The sequence below is a fragment of the Belonocnema kinseyi genome, chromosome 3, assembly GCF_010883055.1.
Source record: "Belonocnema kinseyi isolate 2016_QV_RU_SX_M_011 chromosome 3, B_treatae_v1, whole genome shotgun sequence".
NCBI lineage: Eukaryota > Metazoa > Arthropoda > Insecta > Hymenoptera > Cynipidae > Belonocnema > Belonocnema kinseyi.
In genome coordinates, this window is record NC_046659.1 from 78013618 (window position 1) to 78028961 (window position 15344).

General features: G+C 27.1%; 1 protein-coding gene across 2 annotated transcripts in view; it reads right to left on the reverse strand.

Annotated features, from left to right (window-relative positions):
• Positions 1-340: 340 nt before the first annotated feature.
• LOC117170235 (FERM domain-containing protein 5) overlaps positions 341-15344 on the reverse strand; it is a 56745-nt gene continuing 41741 nt past the window's right edge. The window contains exons 9-13 of one of the 2 annotated variants that reach the window (XM_033356862.1): positions 12693-12919; positions 8705-8872; positions 7719-8089; positions 7541-7628; positions 341-906 (exon numbers count right to left, since the gene is read on the reverse strand). In XM_033356862.1, the coding sequence (XP_033212753.1) occupies positions 512-906; positions 7541-7628; positions 7719-8089; positions 8705-8872; positions 12693-12919 (1249 nt within the window). In that variant the 3' untranslated portion in view covers positions 341-511. Of the gene's footprint in view, positions 907-7540; positions 8090-8704; positions 8873-12692; positions 12920-15344 lie in introns of both variants that reach the window. The other variant, XM_033356861.1, reaches the window with a different exon arrangement.

A 15344-nucleotide genomic window follows, 5' to 3' on the forward strand; every position in this document is an offset into this window, starting at 1 on the left:
TGTATTATGATAGGCCATCGCTGTCACTCGCCTCCAAACGATAATGAATAATTAATTAATTAATCATAATAAATTTGAATAAACCTACTATGCTCTCGAGATTATATAATAATCTCCTCGAAAGGTCACCGGAAGACCGTCTTTATTCCTCCACCAACAGGTTTTCTGATTTAGATTTTTAGGGACGTTCTCAAATCAATAAAGAAAATCATTGAAAGTCAAAGAATTGCATAAAATAACACAAGTCCCAAATTTTTAGAGCAAACTGAATCCTGTCGATAGAGCTTTTATGTTTCATCACCTCTGTTCCTTCCATCTTGGAGATACTGCGTTTTCTTGATTTTTTTTTTGTGTGATCAGCTTTTAGTGGTCAGAATCTCAGCTTTTTAGAAAAGCTTTTTCAGAAATAGAGAGAGAGAGAGAGAGACTATCGTGTCTTTTGGATTGGCACTGACTTTTGGATAAGGGAGCACATGATTAAGGATGACCTAATTTCTAGCTCCATACGTAATCAAAATAAGCCGAGCTTGTTCCTAAGAAATTCCTTAATAGGTAAATAATATTGGTTTCTTAAGGCCACCATTTCCGGCGTTTTTCGCAGGCTGTTAAACAAAGTAGAGTCTGTTTCGAAAATTAGAACAATCGCGACAAAGAGCACAGTGATAGTAATCATAAAGGCAGGTATCAAGAGTTTTACAACTCGCAAACTCTTCTGCTTTATTTTGACACCAGTGAGTCGAGACTGCGAATGCAGTTTCGAGTTTTGAAGTTTTTGCATTTTCGGCACCGGCGTCACCGAACGACTTTGAGACTTGCCGGTTGGGTCGATTAACTGACTTTCTGTAGACGAGTGGTCGAACGAATCCCGGAAGTAGTAGTCGTTCGAATCACCTTCGCGTTGACAGACTGAAACAAAAAATCAGAATTATATTATTTTCCAGTTTTATCATTTTTGGGGATTTTTTACTTGATTAAAAATTGTTTTTGAGAGCTGATATTCAAATTTAACGGTAACGTCAGGCCTCACAGTCCCTATGTGATAAAATATAGGGAGCAAGGGGTACTTTTTTTAAGCTCATAAGGTACTTTTTTAACGCTCAAAGAGCAAAAACAAATTGAGGATAAATTCACAAGACTTTAAAACAATTTAAGTTAAATTCAAAAGAATTCGATTGATTTTCGTAAAATTGAAATTAATTAAGAGGAATTTAAGGAAAACGAGAAGAATTCGATGAAATTCATGAAAATCCAAGGTGAATTAAAAATTCAAATTAATTGAAAATTAGTTTAAGATATCAAAAAAACTTAATTGAATTCATTAACTTTGATATGAGCTTAGAAAAATTGAAGGGAAGTTTTAAGGAATTTTATGAAATGTCTGCAAATTCAAAGTGAGGTTAAAAAACTTTAGGATCAATTAAATAAAAACCTTAAAAAATTTTAATTAATAAGTAAATTAATAAGAATTCAGGGTGAATTCCAACAAAAAATTCTGAATCAGTTCAAATCTTTGAAAACACTACTAATTTCTAAGCAAAAAAATGACTAAGACCTACAGCATAATTCAAAAGAATCGAAATGAATTCGTATAATTTAAAAAAATAGAAATAACCAATTTATTTCAGTAAAATTTGAGTGAATTTAGATGAATTTAAGAAAAAAGAGAAGAATTCGATGAAATTCATAAAAAAATCAAGCTGAGTTTAAAAAGCATTCAAGTGAATTGAAAATAATTTAAAAATTTGAAAAAATTTTCTTAAAATCCATTGACTTAAATAGAATTAGGTACATACAGAATAATTAAAGTGAATGAAATAAACTGAAGGGAATTCAAAACAATTTAAAAGAATTCAGGGTTAATTAAAAAAATTTGAATCACTTCAATACTTTGAAAACCCTACTAATTTCTAAGCAAAATTGACTAAGGCCTACAGCATAATTCAAAAGAATTGAAATGAATTCGTATAGTTTAAAAAAATTGAAATAACCAATTTATTTCAGTAAAATTTGAGAGAATTTAGAGGAATTTAAGGGAAATGAGAATAATTCGAAGAAATTCATAAAAAAACAAGATCAATTTAAAAAGCATTGAAGTGAATTGAAAATAATTTATTAATTTAAAAAATCTTTTTTAAAATCCATTAAATTAAATAGAATTGCGTACATACAGAATAATTAAAGTGAATGAAATAAACTGAAGGGAATTCAAAACAATTTCAAAGAATTCAGTGTTAATTAGCAAAAATTTGAATCACTTCAAAACTTTGAAAACCCTACTAATTTCTAACAAAAAAAGTAACTCATGCCTACAGCATAATTTGAAAGAATTTAAATGAATTCGTATAATTTAAAAAAATCGAAATAACCAATTTATTTCAGTAAACTTTGAGAGAATTTAGAGGAATTTAAGGGAAATGAGAAGAATTCGATGAAATTCATAAAAAAAACAAGATCAATTTAAAAAGCATTGAAGTGAATTGAAAATAATTTATTAATTTAAAAAATCTTTTTTAAAATCCATTAAATTAAATAGAATTGCGTACATTTAGAATAATTAAAGTGAATTAAATAAATTGAAGGGAATTCAAAATAATTTAAAAGAATTCAGGGTTAATTGAACAAAATTTGAATCGCTTCAAATCTTTGAAAACCCTACTAATTTCTAACCAAAAAAAGTTTAATCCAGTAAAATTTGAGTGTATTTAAGGTAAATGAGAAGGATTTGATAAAATTATTTAAAAATCAAACTGAATTTAAAAAGCAATCAAGTGAATTGAAAGCAATTCAAAAATATGAACAAATTATTTGAATTCAATCAGTTGAAAATGAGTTCAAAAACATTTAAAGGGTATTAAAAAAAATTTGACGAAATTCCTACGCATTTAGGGTGAGTTTGCAAGAATTCAAGATGAATAAAAAAAAATGTAATCCATTTAATTGAGTAATGTTGAGTGAATTTCGAAGAATTCAGGACAAATTCCTTGAGAAAAAAAGTGACTAATAGTGACTGTGTGGCCGCCCTGATTATTATGGGCTGCAAATAGGGTACCATAGGGACCAGTCTGTGAGGCTTGGTTAACGTGAAAAAAGTTTATAATTAAAACCCTCGGAATTGAAAAGGCTTTTAATGTTTTTGTATCTAATTAAAAAAATAGCAGATGCCACCTTAAAAGATAAACGGAAGATAAACTAGGAAAAACGTGACTGTTAAATAAAAACTGCGCAGGTGTTTTTATTAGAATGGCAACTGAACTAAACTAATCTCATTGAGGACTACTTACCTTCTTTATTAAATAAAAAATTGTTCTCTTGCCATTTTACGATTTTACAACTAGAAATTAAGGCATATTTTCAAAAGCTTCATTGACAACGAAACATATTGTCAATTCAAGTACTTCAAAAAATTGTTTGAAATTTTAGGACAAAAAAAAGTTATCTTGTTTATCGTTTGCAATTTATACGATCATATGAAAAATTGTTGAGTGAGAATATAAATTATAGTGTTTATACCTCACATTGAATGTTTCACTATTTTGTAGAAAATTCGCTTTTTTTTTATCGAGTTTTTTTCAAATAAAAATCGAATTTCTATTATTTGTTGAAAAATAATCGTTTTTAGTTGAAAAATCAACAATTTGCAAAAATGTACGTATTTTTTTGTAAATTGGTCTGCTTTGGTAGAAAATAAGCTTCTTCATTAAAAATGCAACTGCTTGGATGAAGGTTGAACTTCATTTTAAAAATTAATTGTTTTAATTGAAGATCCATCTCTTTGGTTGAAAGTTAACTATTTAACCCAAATATAAATATTACATTATTGATTGAAAATTAATGGTTCTTAGTTTAAAATGAAAGTAGGAATGCTTTGTTGAAAATTCATTTTTGTAGTGAAAGATTAATCAAGGTAGAAAATTCGTTTTTTTTTTCTAATTTAAAAATTAATTTTTTCAATCCAAATTTACCTATTCTATTTTTGGTAGAAAATTCATATTTTCCGGTTGAAAATTCAACTACTTTCTAGAGAATTCGCCGTTTTGGTTTGAAAAGTCAACAATTTGCTTGACATTTTTTTGCTCTCTTCGCTGAAACTAACTCTTATTGTGAATTAGACATCTGGTTTGGTTAAGGATTGAACTATTTTCTTGAAAATTCAACTATTTGGCTAAAGATTCATGTTTGTAGTCGAAAATTGAACTATTTTGTTAATAGGTTTATGCATTTGTTGAAAATTCAACCACTTTGTTAAAAAATAATCTTTTTCATTCAAAAATTCAACTTCTTTGTTAAAAATTCATAAAAATTAAACTTCCTTATAGAAAATTCGTATTTTTAACCGCAACATTTAGTTAAAAATGGAATGTTCGTGGTTGAAGTTAATTATTTTTTGTTGGTAAATTCGTCGATTTGAATGATAATTGGAAAATTCCACTGTTTGGTTAATGATTAGTCTATTTAGCTTGTGAGTTCAACTATTTGAGTTTGGTAGAAATTTGATCTTTTTTTGTTTTATTTAAAATTCAACTGTTTGGTTAAATTTGACTATTTTTTAAATTTAAAATTCAAATATTTTCTTCGTTGCAATTAAATTATGATAATTCTCGTTGCGAATTCATCTTTTTTAATTAAAAATTAAATTACTCGTACTTGGTTAAAAGTTGAATTTCCTTGTTAAAAATTTATTATTTGTTGTTGAATATTCATAAATTTAGTTTAAGATTCAACTGTTTTGTTAAAAATTTGATAATTTTGTTAAATTTTCGTTTTATCGGTACTTAATTCGTCCTTTTGGACTGAAAATTAAGCTGCATTCTAAATAAAATAATCTTTTAGACTTTAAAGTTCATCTAGTTGGATTAAAATGTAACAGTTTCTGATTAATAATTAATTTGTTTTCTTAAATGCAACTATTTTTTTTTAATTCATCTTTGTAGTCGAAAATTCAAGTATTTTGTTAGAAAATCATACTTTTATTCGAAAATTCAACTGCTGTCGAAAATTATTTTTTTTTGTAGAAATATTCTTGATTGATAATTAAAGTGCCTTATAAAAAAATATTCTTTTTGACCTGAAGATTTGATTAAAAATGGAACTCTTTGTATCGAGGTTAATTCTATTTTGTTTAAAAATTCGACGATTTAGTTGACAATTAGTCTTTTTATTTGGAAAATTCCACTCTTTGGTTAAGAATTCATCCATTTAGCAAAAAAAGTTCAACTATTTGGTTATAAATGAACATTTTTGTTAAAAATGAAAAATTCATCTTTGCAGTAGAAAATTCAAGTATTTTGTTAAAAAATCCGTATTGTATTCGAAAATTCAACTGCTTTCTTGAAAATTCATTTTTTTTTGTAAAAATATTCTTGGATTAAAATTAAACTGACTTATAAAAAATTCTTCTTTTTTAACTAAATATTTGGTTTCAAATGTAACTGTTTGTGGTTGAAGTTAATTTTATTTGTTTGGAAATTCGACGATGTGGTTGGCAAATAGTTTTCTTATGTGGAAAATTTCACTATTTGGTTAAGGAATCGTCTATTTAACTAGAAAGTTAAAATAATTGGTTATAAATGAACATTTTTGTTAAAAATTAACTTTTTTATTGAAAATTAATTAATTTTTCACGGTCAATGAAATTTAAAAAATGGAACACTAAAACTAAAAAAATTTTCCACTTGAGGTAATGAAAACTGAACTGCAAAAAAAAGCACTCAAAGTGAAACTGTTAAATTTTGAAGCTTTATGATTGAAATTTAAAAGTTTTTAATTTAAAATGTTGTATTCAAATGCTCAATAATTTACGCGTATAAAATTAAAGGTTCTAACATTTCAATATAAAGAAATGTAAATCTACGTTATCATTTTCAATGCTCTACTAAATAAAAAAATCAATCAATGAACTTTAAAATTTTCAAAATTATATAATTATAAGACATTTTAAGCTAGAAACATTAAATATTGCAAAATTAAAATGTTTTTAACCGAACACTTCTTAAATTAGAAATTCTATTATTTTATTTTTAAATAGTTTAAACATCCTTGGAACGCTTCAAAATTTTATTTAAAAAACCTTGAGAAATCTAGAAGTTGTTTTAAATTTGTTTTAAATTAAAAATTATTTTGTAAATTTTTTCAGAGCTTATAAATATTTGTCAAAGTTAATTGATTTTTTTCTACAATTTTTAGAAATTCTTGAAAATTTCAGATACGTAGAAGTTTTGAAAAGATTTAAACTTAAGGTAAAACTTGAAATGATAGCTGAATATAAAACAAAGTATAAATAAATATAAAAACATTTTCTTAAGATTCAAAAGAATAAAAAATTTTGTTTAAGATTCAAAAGAATAAAACCATTTTCTTAAGATTCATAGTAAAATTAAAAATAATTTTTCATTTTGAAAAATTATTTTACGAGAATGTTTAAAAAGTCTTTCAAAGATTTAAACAAAATTTTTAAAAAAGTTTCCAGAAGATTTTAAGAAAACTTTCTAAAATTTGCATGATAATTTTTTTTTTTAACTCCTAAATATCTCTTAAAATTACTGAAATTTTTTCTACAAGTGTTCATGTGTAAATTATACATCAAAATTTCACTCACAAATTAAGCATTTTTCAAATACAAGAATTAAAATGGTAACGTTCAAAGTTCTAAGGATCTTCGAAATTTTAACGATTCCAGGCTTTCTATGTCAAACAATAGTTTATAAACTTTCAGTCACACGTTCGCATTTGTTTAATGACTAAGACTTTCAAATTAAAATCGTTTAAGTTTTAACGTTAAAATCTGAAAATTCTTAAATTTTAAGCTGATTTAAAAACGTTTTGTCAAATCGTTTTTGTTCACTTTTTATTACTTAAAGTACAGATAAATTTTTTAAAATGTATTTATGCGAGTATATTAAATAAAAATGTTTATATACAAAATTTTCACCATTAAAGGTTTTTATTTTTTATTTGTTCAAGTCTTTAAGAAAGCATTTAAAAATTCTTTAAATTAAAAATTTTAGCTTAAAAATAAAAATTTTTAATGGAAAATTTTTAATGTATAAAAATGAATGAACTTTTTCGCTGAAAATGCATATTTTTAGGTTGAAAATTTCACCGCTTTCGTAGAAAATTCGTGACTTTTAGATTAAATATTCAATTATTTTGGTGTAAAATTAACTATTTTGTTGACTATTCATATTTTCGATTTGCAAATTCCAATATTTTGTTTAATTTATGCATTGAAAATTCAACTATTCTGATACAAAATTCAACTATTTGGTTGAAAATAAGCTTATTGGTTGAAAATTCACATTTTCGTGTTTAAAATTTCATTTTTTGTAGACAATTTTCTTTTTTGGCTTGACAATTGAAAAATCTGGTTGAAAATTTAACTATTTTGTTAAAAATATCAATCAGTCTTTTTATTTGGAAAATTCCACTATTTGGTTAAGAATTAAAAGTTTAGATCAGTTATCTGGCTAATAAAAAATTCGAAATATAGTAATAAATATAGAAAGAAAATCTCTGGAAACAACAAGTCTACAAAAATACGCACCTGAAGAGTCGTAACGTTTCCTAATCGCATCGATTCCATTCCCCACATTACGCAGAATTTCTTGTCCCCAGTTGGATGGACTAATATTCTGCAGAGTGTTTATCTTAGTTAAAGAACCGTTTGTGATTTTGAAATCGATCTTTGACTCCGTCCTGGAATCATTTTGGTCCGATCTTACCTGTTGAGCAGCTTTCGCCTCCTGGGAATAAATACTCTCTGCGCAAGGAATCCTACTCGAAATCGCGTTATCGCCTCCACTCTTGATTAAATTCCCGTTTGTCTTAGCCCTGGAGGGTGTCTTAGACGTCTTTATAATCAGAGCCGTCGACCTGACCACCTTCGGACTTTTCTCGAGTGAATTTATTTTCTGTTTCACGATGTTTTCGATGTTCCCGGTCAACTCGTCCGAGCCTATTACTATTTTCTGACTATACAACGGTTGTGGTCGATTGAACGTGCTCTTTGGGAATTTCAGTTTTTTCGCTTGGGTTGTGGTTGTGAAGATTGTGGAGTGGGTAGCACTCGCATGCGAATCATTCTCGTCTACGGCTAAAGAACAGAAAGAAAGAAAACCGAAATCAAGATTTAAAAGAAGCCAAAGAAGCAGTCCAACTAAAAATTTATCCCGATTCAGAAAATATCTTCAAACTCTCGGAGACAAAGTTTCCGTTCCCTTGAACAACAACAGGTCTCTACTGATATTGATTACATTTTTGTTTTCTCGATTCAATTCGTTTCCCCCTTCAGCAAACTATAAAGAAAGAGCGATGGTGCACGCAAAAACAGAAAGGCGATTATTAAAAGCCAAACTTTGTTTCCGAAAGCGACACCTTCATGCAACTTTTGTGATGTCAGGTTCTCCAATCAAGAACCTTCATGCAGGCGGCAGTGTGTTTGATTGATACAAAGTTCAGCTCGCAACAATTTGGTTTGGTAAAATGTAGAGTATAAAATGAAAGATTCTTAGTTACTAGTGACTCCTAATCATAGTCGATAATAATAAAGGTTTAAAGCTTTGAAATCAACAACGAAAAGCCTCGATTTGCAACAATGGCTTGAAGAATATCCAATCAAGGAATTTCATTAATCAGATAATTCTTTCGAAATTTGTATGTGTCCCAGCCAAGGTGCGTCAAAAGCTGAGCACATTAAATAGGCACTAACCCTTGTTTCTCCTAGTGTGAACTTCCTGATCTTCGGAGAGTGTTTCCAAAAGTGGCAAGGTATTGTCAGGACAGTAGGGAGAACTTAAAGGAACACCACTTGTTATGTCTGACATTCCGGCTCCGTCTAGACCTGCACTATGACAGCTTCTCGGTAAACTAGAATACCCTGAAAATGATTTTTTAAATTAAAAAATAAATGAAATAAATTTTATTCAAATACTTTTTCAAGCTACAAAAATTCTCAAAGAATTCCAGGGATCATTAGCGGTGAAGTTGTTAAAAAATGGAACTTTTTCCGAAAAAGGGGACTTCATTTGCTATAAAAAAAAATAACTTCATAAGAGTCTTTCGTGAATATTAAACAAAAGTGCCCTTTAACAGTAGCGGCTTTTCTTTGGCCAGTTTTCTAGTCCTTTTGTGTTTACTAGCTTTGAAAAATCAAAAAAAATTCACGAAGATTAAAAATTGAAAAATAGATAAACGAAAGAATTTTAAAAACTTAATGCTGGTTTTTTAAAATTTATTTTTATCAGTAGATAGATTTTGATTCCTTATTATCGTAAATTTTTTTCTAGTGTATTCTTTTTAGTATAGGACTTAGTTCAAAGATTTTTTCGAAGTAATCTAGAAAGAAATAATTTGAAAAGACACAAAAATTACTACTTGACGGTTCATATCTTTGGGTTGAAAATTCCAATATCTTGTTGAATTTATGAATTGAAAATTCAAATACTTTGAAACAAAATTCAACACTTTGATTGAAAATTCTTAATTTCGAGTTTAAAATTTACATTTTTTGTAGTAAACTTTCCTTTTTGGCTTGAAAATTTAAAAAATCTGATTTTCAAACTTAATTATTTTGTTTAAATTGTTTATAACTGGAAAAAAGTGAAGTTTTTTTCCATTTCTAAACATTTTATTCATTATTTTATCCATTAGTTGAAAATTCAACTTCTTGTCGAAAATTCATATTTTTTGCTTAAAAATTTTAGAAATTGTTTGAATAATAGACTATTTTGTTGAATAGCCGTCTTTTTTAAAGAGTTAGATTGTTTTTTATTGAAAATGAAAACCTTTCTTGGTTCAAATATTAAATATTATACTATTCGTTAAGAATTTACGTTTTCGGTTGAATATGCAACTACTCAGTGACATGTTCAATTACTTTGTTAAAAAATTATTTTTTTTCGTTGAAGATTCATCATTTTGAAATGAAAAATAGTTGGAAATTCGTCTTTTTGGTAGAAAATTAATCTTCTTGAATAAAAATTCATCTATTTACTTGAAAAATAATATATTTAGTTGAAAATGGAATATTTTCATTTAAAATATGAAGAATTTGAAGCGACTCAATTTAAGTTTAAATTTATTCCTTTATTTCGTGAAGACTCTCGCTACTTCTTTTGTTTTATAGCATTTTGGTCTGTGAAGCGTGTTTTTTACGTCCATAAATACGTTTATGATTTGCAAATACACCATTTATTTACCTTTCGGATTTAGTTTACGGATTGGCATAATTAAAAATTTGAAGAAAAAATCTCTTTTAAAACTTCTTATTTTTTTATGATTCTTAAAAAATGAATCGGAACCTTGTAAAAAAAGGAGAAAAAGGGAGAACTGAGTCAAAATTCCCGAAGTTAGGTATTTTAAGAGATTTAAACAATTTAAGGGCGATAGAGTGGAAAAGATGATTGGATAAAAAAGGGGATGGACTGTGATCCGTGGAATTTTTACTTTATCGTCGTTATTAATAGAATCAGGGTTGTCAAAAATTTCGATTTTAAAATTCCCTTACTTTTCTAGGCACATCAAATTAAACTTTTTAAAGACAAACTTTTTTATAAAGATAAGTTAATGCAACTGAGCCCAAAACAGATTATAAAGCCCTCTGTTAAGAAACCATCCAACTTTAATACTTTCGAGATTAAGATTATTCAATGTAGGATTTTAATCTGGATTAACTTTCGAAAGCTTAATAAGACAATTTTTTTCACAGGAAAACTCTTTAAATCCTTTAAAATCTAGAAACTGTTACAACTTCCCTGTAGCAACCTTAAGAATATTACTTCTTCTTTATCAATATTTAAATCCTCAAACAAAATCACACAAACCAAAACCTTCAATTCATAATTTTTTTTAAACTTTAGCTACTTATTTTTTTAGAAAAGAAAATATAAATTGTCCAAGATTTCCCTTTAAACTTTTTTTGCAAGTTATTGCATTTTTTTTCTATTTTGCACCAATTTTTGAGTCCTTAAAACACGAATTGCGCTAGTTCACTAAAGTTATTTTCCATGTTTCGAAAAAAATCTTGATTTAAAAAAAAATCGATTCCCAAAGTGCGCCTACCCTGATTTCATTTATACATCCTTATCTTTTTCTTTAAAAATATCTTTTATAGGGAAGAAATGATTAAACCTATGTGCTTTACATAAATTCTTTACAAAACAAAATAAAAATTGCATTTTATTATACCTGTTTTGTAATTTATTTGATATATTTTTGGTATTAGCATTAAATAAGGGACATTTAAATGATTCCAGGCTTCTCTATATTGATAAAACTTAATTTAATCATTAAAAAGCAAATTAGCTAAAAACAAAAAAAGTTTGATTATTATAAAATAATCCTTGTTGTTGTCCTTCGCACATTTTTTGCTTGGAAATAGTAATAAGAAATGCAATTTAAAAAAAATGTTCAATTAACCATTTTTTGAAATCTGAAAACTTTTTGGGAAAAAATTCAATTTGTCTTCAGCTTGATTGAAAGAAACATTGATTTTGCATAATTCTTCGATTCAAACTTCAAAACATTTCAGGATCGACATATTCCACTTTTTCCAAAAAAGTGTTCATTAAAGTCAATAAAAAAACAGGTTTTTTGCACATTTTCAAAAAATCTTGATTTACAAATTTTTTCTATTTCTTATTGTTATTACTGTTTATTGAAAAAAAATGTACACAAAAAGAAAGGACTGAAAAATCTCGAAAAATAAAATTCTCAACACTGGAAAATTCCCGCATGAATTAAAAAATTGCCGACAGTTCATGATATTACCGAAATTTAAACTTCCTGAAATGAAATTGTCGTTATTATACAATATGTGATAATATGTAAAATTGCCGCCGACACAAGGAAATTTCCGAATCTAAACAATTAGGAAATTGATAATAAAAAAATAATAAACAAAATATAATACTTTTAATCCATTTTATTTTATTATTTATTATTCAAAAAATTTTTAATTTATATTCGGAAATTCTCCTGCGTGAGTAATTTTGTAGTGTCGGATATTTTATATTGTCGGTAATTTTATGTCAGGAATTTCCTATTATCGGAAATTTTCAAATTCGGTAATATTAAAAACTGTCGGGAATTTTTTATTTAGGACATTTCCTTTTTCTGGAACTTTGCAGGACTAAATATGAACCGATTTGAACATTTCTTTTTACTTTTTTCGGATGCAAACCAACCAATTTTTTCTCAGGGCTCAAACAATTCGATTAATTTGAGTATTTTTATTTGCATGATACCTAAAATCTATAAAATCAATTATAAAACTGATATGATCAATTAAAAACTTGATTTTGTAATGGAAGGATTTCACGAACTTAGTTTTATAAATTGAAGAGTGAAGAAGAAAATCAGGGTAGGCGTTTTTTGTTAATTGATTTTTCAAAACATCAAATCTGTATTTTCTCTGCTATACAAATAAGTAGCAAAAGTTTAAAAAATTGATGATGTAACGGTACGGCTTGTGAGAGTCCGTCATGGAATCCAGCTTGGATATTTTTAGGTTTTGAAATGAATGATGAAGAACGATTAAATGGTTTTGTGTAGGAATAAGTTTTCTAGTAAAGACACATAATTGAAAAAGGGATTAATGGATTTAAACCGCTACCAATCTACGTTTTGCGTATTCTAAAAAGATATAAACTAGAAAAAGAAAACTAGAAGCAATGTGAAAGACTAAAAGAAATACTAACGAATTTCAACGAGATCTTGACTCGGAGTACTCGGGGTTGCAGGTACACTGCTGGCTTTTCTTCTTAGTCCTGTCGACTGACAACGTTGAATAGGAGGTTCTTCGTTTCGAAGAGGTCCTGCTTCTTCCAGAACTTCCCTTTCTGTTCTTCCAGTGTATTTAAATTTTGTGCCCCAGGAAAAAATGGATCCACCACTTAAAACTGGTGCATCTGAAGCTCTTGGCAAACTGTGCAAGTGAAAAAAGGCACAAGTAAAATTTATTGAACAATAAAAATGGTTTAATATTTTATTATTGAGTATTTATTATGCAAGGCTGGAAAATTTTTAATTGATAGTATGAAACGTAGAAAAATAGAAGCTTCCATTTAAAATAAAGAAGATTCACCTATTAAAAAAATTATGAAAGTTTAATTTGTGGAGATTTATTTTTATCCTTTATTCAGGGATCACAGCATTTTATATCCTATGTTAAATATCACAGTCTAGTATGTGCAGGTCAGATCATTTGCACCCGAGCGTTAAATCAACTAAAAAGCACTCCTATGGAAAGTTTCTTCAACTCTTCGCAGCAGCTGCTACAGTTAATTCAAAACCTATTTTCAGTTCATTCATATCATCGACTGTAGTTCCGATCACTAAATATCTACCAAAATTGAGTAAATTATTCTTTTAAGAATGCGTAGAACTAAAAAATAGACTTAAGTTTCGTGACTTTTTAATTTCATAATTCGAGAATATCTAAAGCCTTAATAAAACTGCAGTAATTTTGCTTAAAAGGTTAATCTTTGGTAATGAATCAGTGTTCAAGAAAAAGTGCGTTTTTTTGTAATATTTAATCTTATTAAAAATTATTTATAGTATCTCTCTGTAAGACTATATCCACTTCAAAGCTTCAGCTTAAGTTTAAGTTAAGCTAAAATCCATAAAACACACACTCTCCTGAATCACAGAAACGTGAAAAGATCTGAGTACATTTGAATAAGCCACCCTGTTATGCAAAATAAAGACTTCTAAGGGTAACTTTAATGATTTAGAATCAATTATGTAATTATTAATGTTTAGTCAGGGTATCTGAACTGAAAGTTAAAGAACTTTAAGTGGAACTTGAAATTTAAACTTTTAAAATTGAAGTTTCCAAATTCTTCAACTCTAAAATTTGCTATTCAAACGCTGAATAATTTACACGTGTAAAATGTAAGCTATTAACACTCATCAAATTAACAACTTTAAATTATATGCAACTAAACTACAAAATAAATTTTTGTAGCCTTTTATAAATTGTACAGTGCAAAGATTTAAATTCATTTCAAAAAATAGAAATCCACGTTATAATTTTTAATGCTCTACATTGAATAAAGAATCAGTGTATTTGTAAATATTCAAAATTATATCATTTTAAACATTTTGAAGCTAGAAACATTAAAAATTGAACGATTAAATTTTTTTAAATTTAAGTAGATTCAAATAAATAATTGTTCAGTTGTTATTTATAGATTAAAACTTTCGTTTGTCTTGAAATATTTTTTAATATTCTATTAAAATAATTGTTATCAACAATAAAAATAATTTAAAACTTTCCCAAGAATATAAAAAAAATGAAATTTAAATTCTTCAAAAATGTACATTTTGTTATAAATTTTTGTAATCTTTTCAAATTTGAAATTATTTTATAAATGCTGCCAACACCTCTAAATATTTTTCAAAACGATTCAAACTTTTCCTGAAATATATTTTTAAAATCCTTCAAAATTAAACAATTGCCTTGAATCCTTCCAGATTGTTTTTTGACCATTTTGAAAATCTTTTTAACTAATTTTAGAAAAACTTAAGATTTTTTTTTATTCCAATGAAGCATTTCAAAACGTGCAAATTGACAATCTCAAAGTGACATTAACCAAAAATTGAAGCAGGTTTGGCTGCAGATTGCAATAAAAAAGTCAAATTTTCCGTTTAAAAATAAAAAAGCCCATGCTTTGTAGATATTAAGTTTCTGAATACGCGTAAACAAAGTTTAAATTTAAAAAGTTAGCTAATCCCGCAAAATCGACCGAGATTTTTGAGATACAAATTTCATGGATTTCCATTATTAGCTTTGAATAATAATTAAAAATAGAATTTTTAATATTTTGAAAAAATAAAAACTTGCTCTCGAGACATGAGAATGCTAAATAAAAAAAAAAGTTAATCCAAAAAATGATTTGTTGCATAAAAATAAAAATTAAAGATTGCAATATCACAGTCTGACAAGACATTTTTTGCTATATATCCGAAAACAAATATTTAATACCTTTTTTTCATTAAATGATAATAATTTCAAGAAATATGAATATCAAAAAGTTAAAAAAATATATTAGTACGTTAAAATTGTAACGAATATTTAATTTAAATGTTTTCTTTTAAATTATTGAATGAAAGCTTCTTCAACTTACTCCAATTTGTTATAAATTAATAAGTGTTCAATTTGAGGTCAGACTGTGGGTGGATGATTTATTGCTAATACTAGTTACATAGGAAATTCGCGTCTTATTCTAGCCGTATGGGTATTGACAGTTTTAGGCTTAAGATAAAGTGGGGGGGGGAGGTATCGCGTACCTTGGATTTGTAAAAACGCTAATAGGGGATGCGAGTGTGGCCAGTCGAGAGGAATCAAG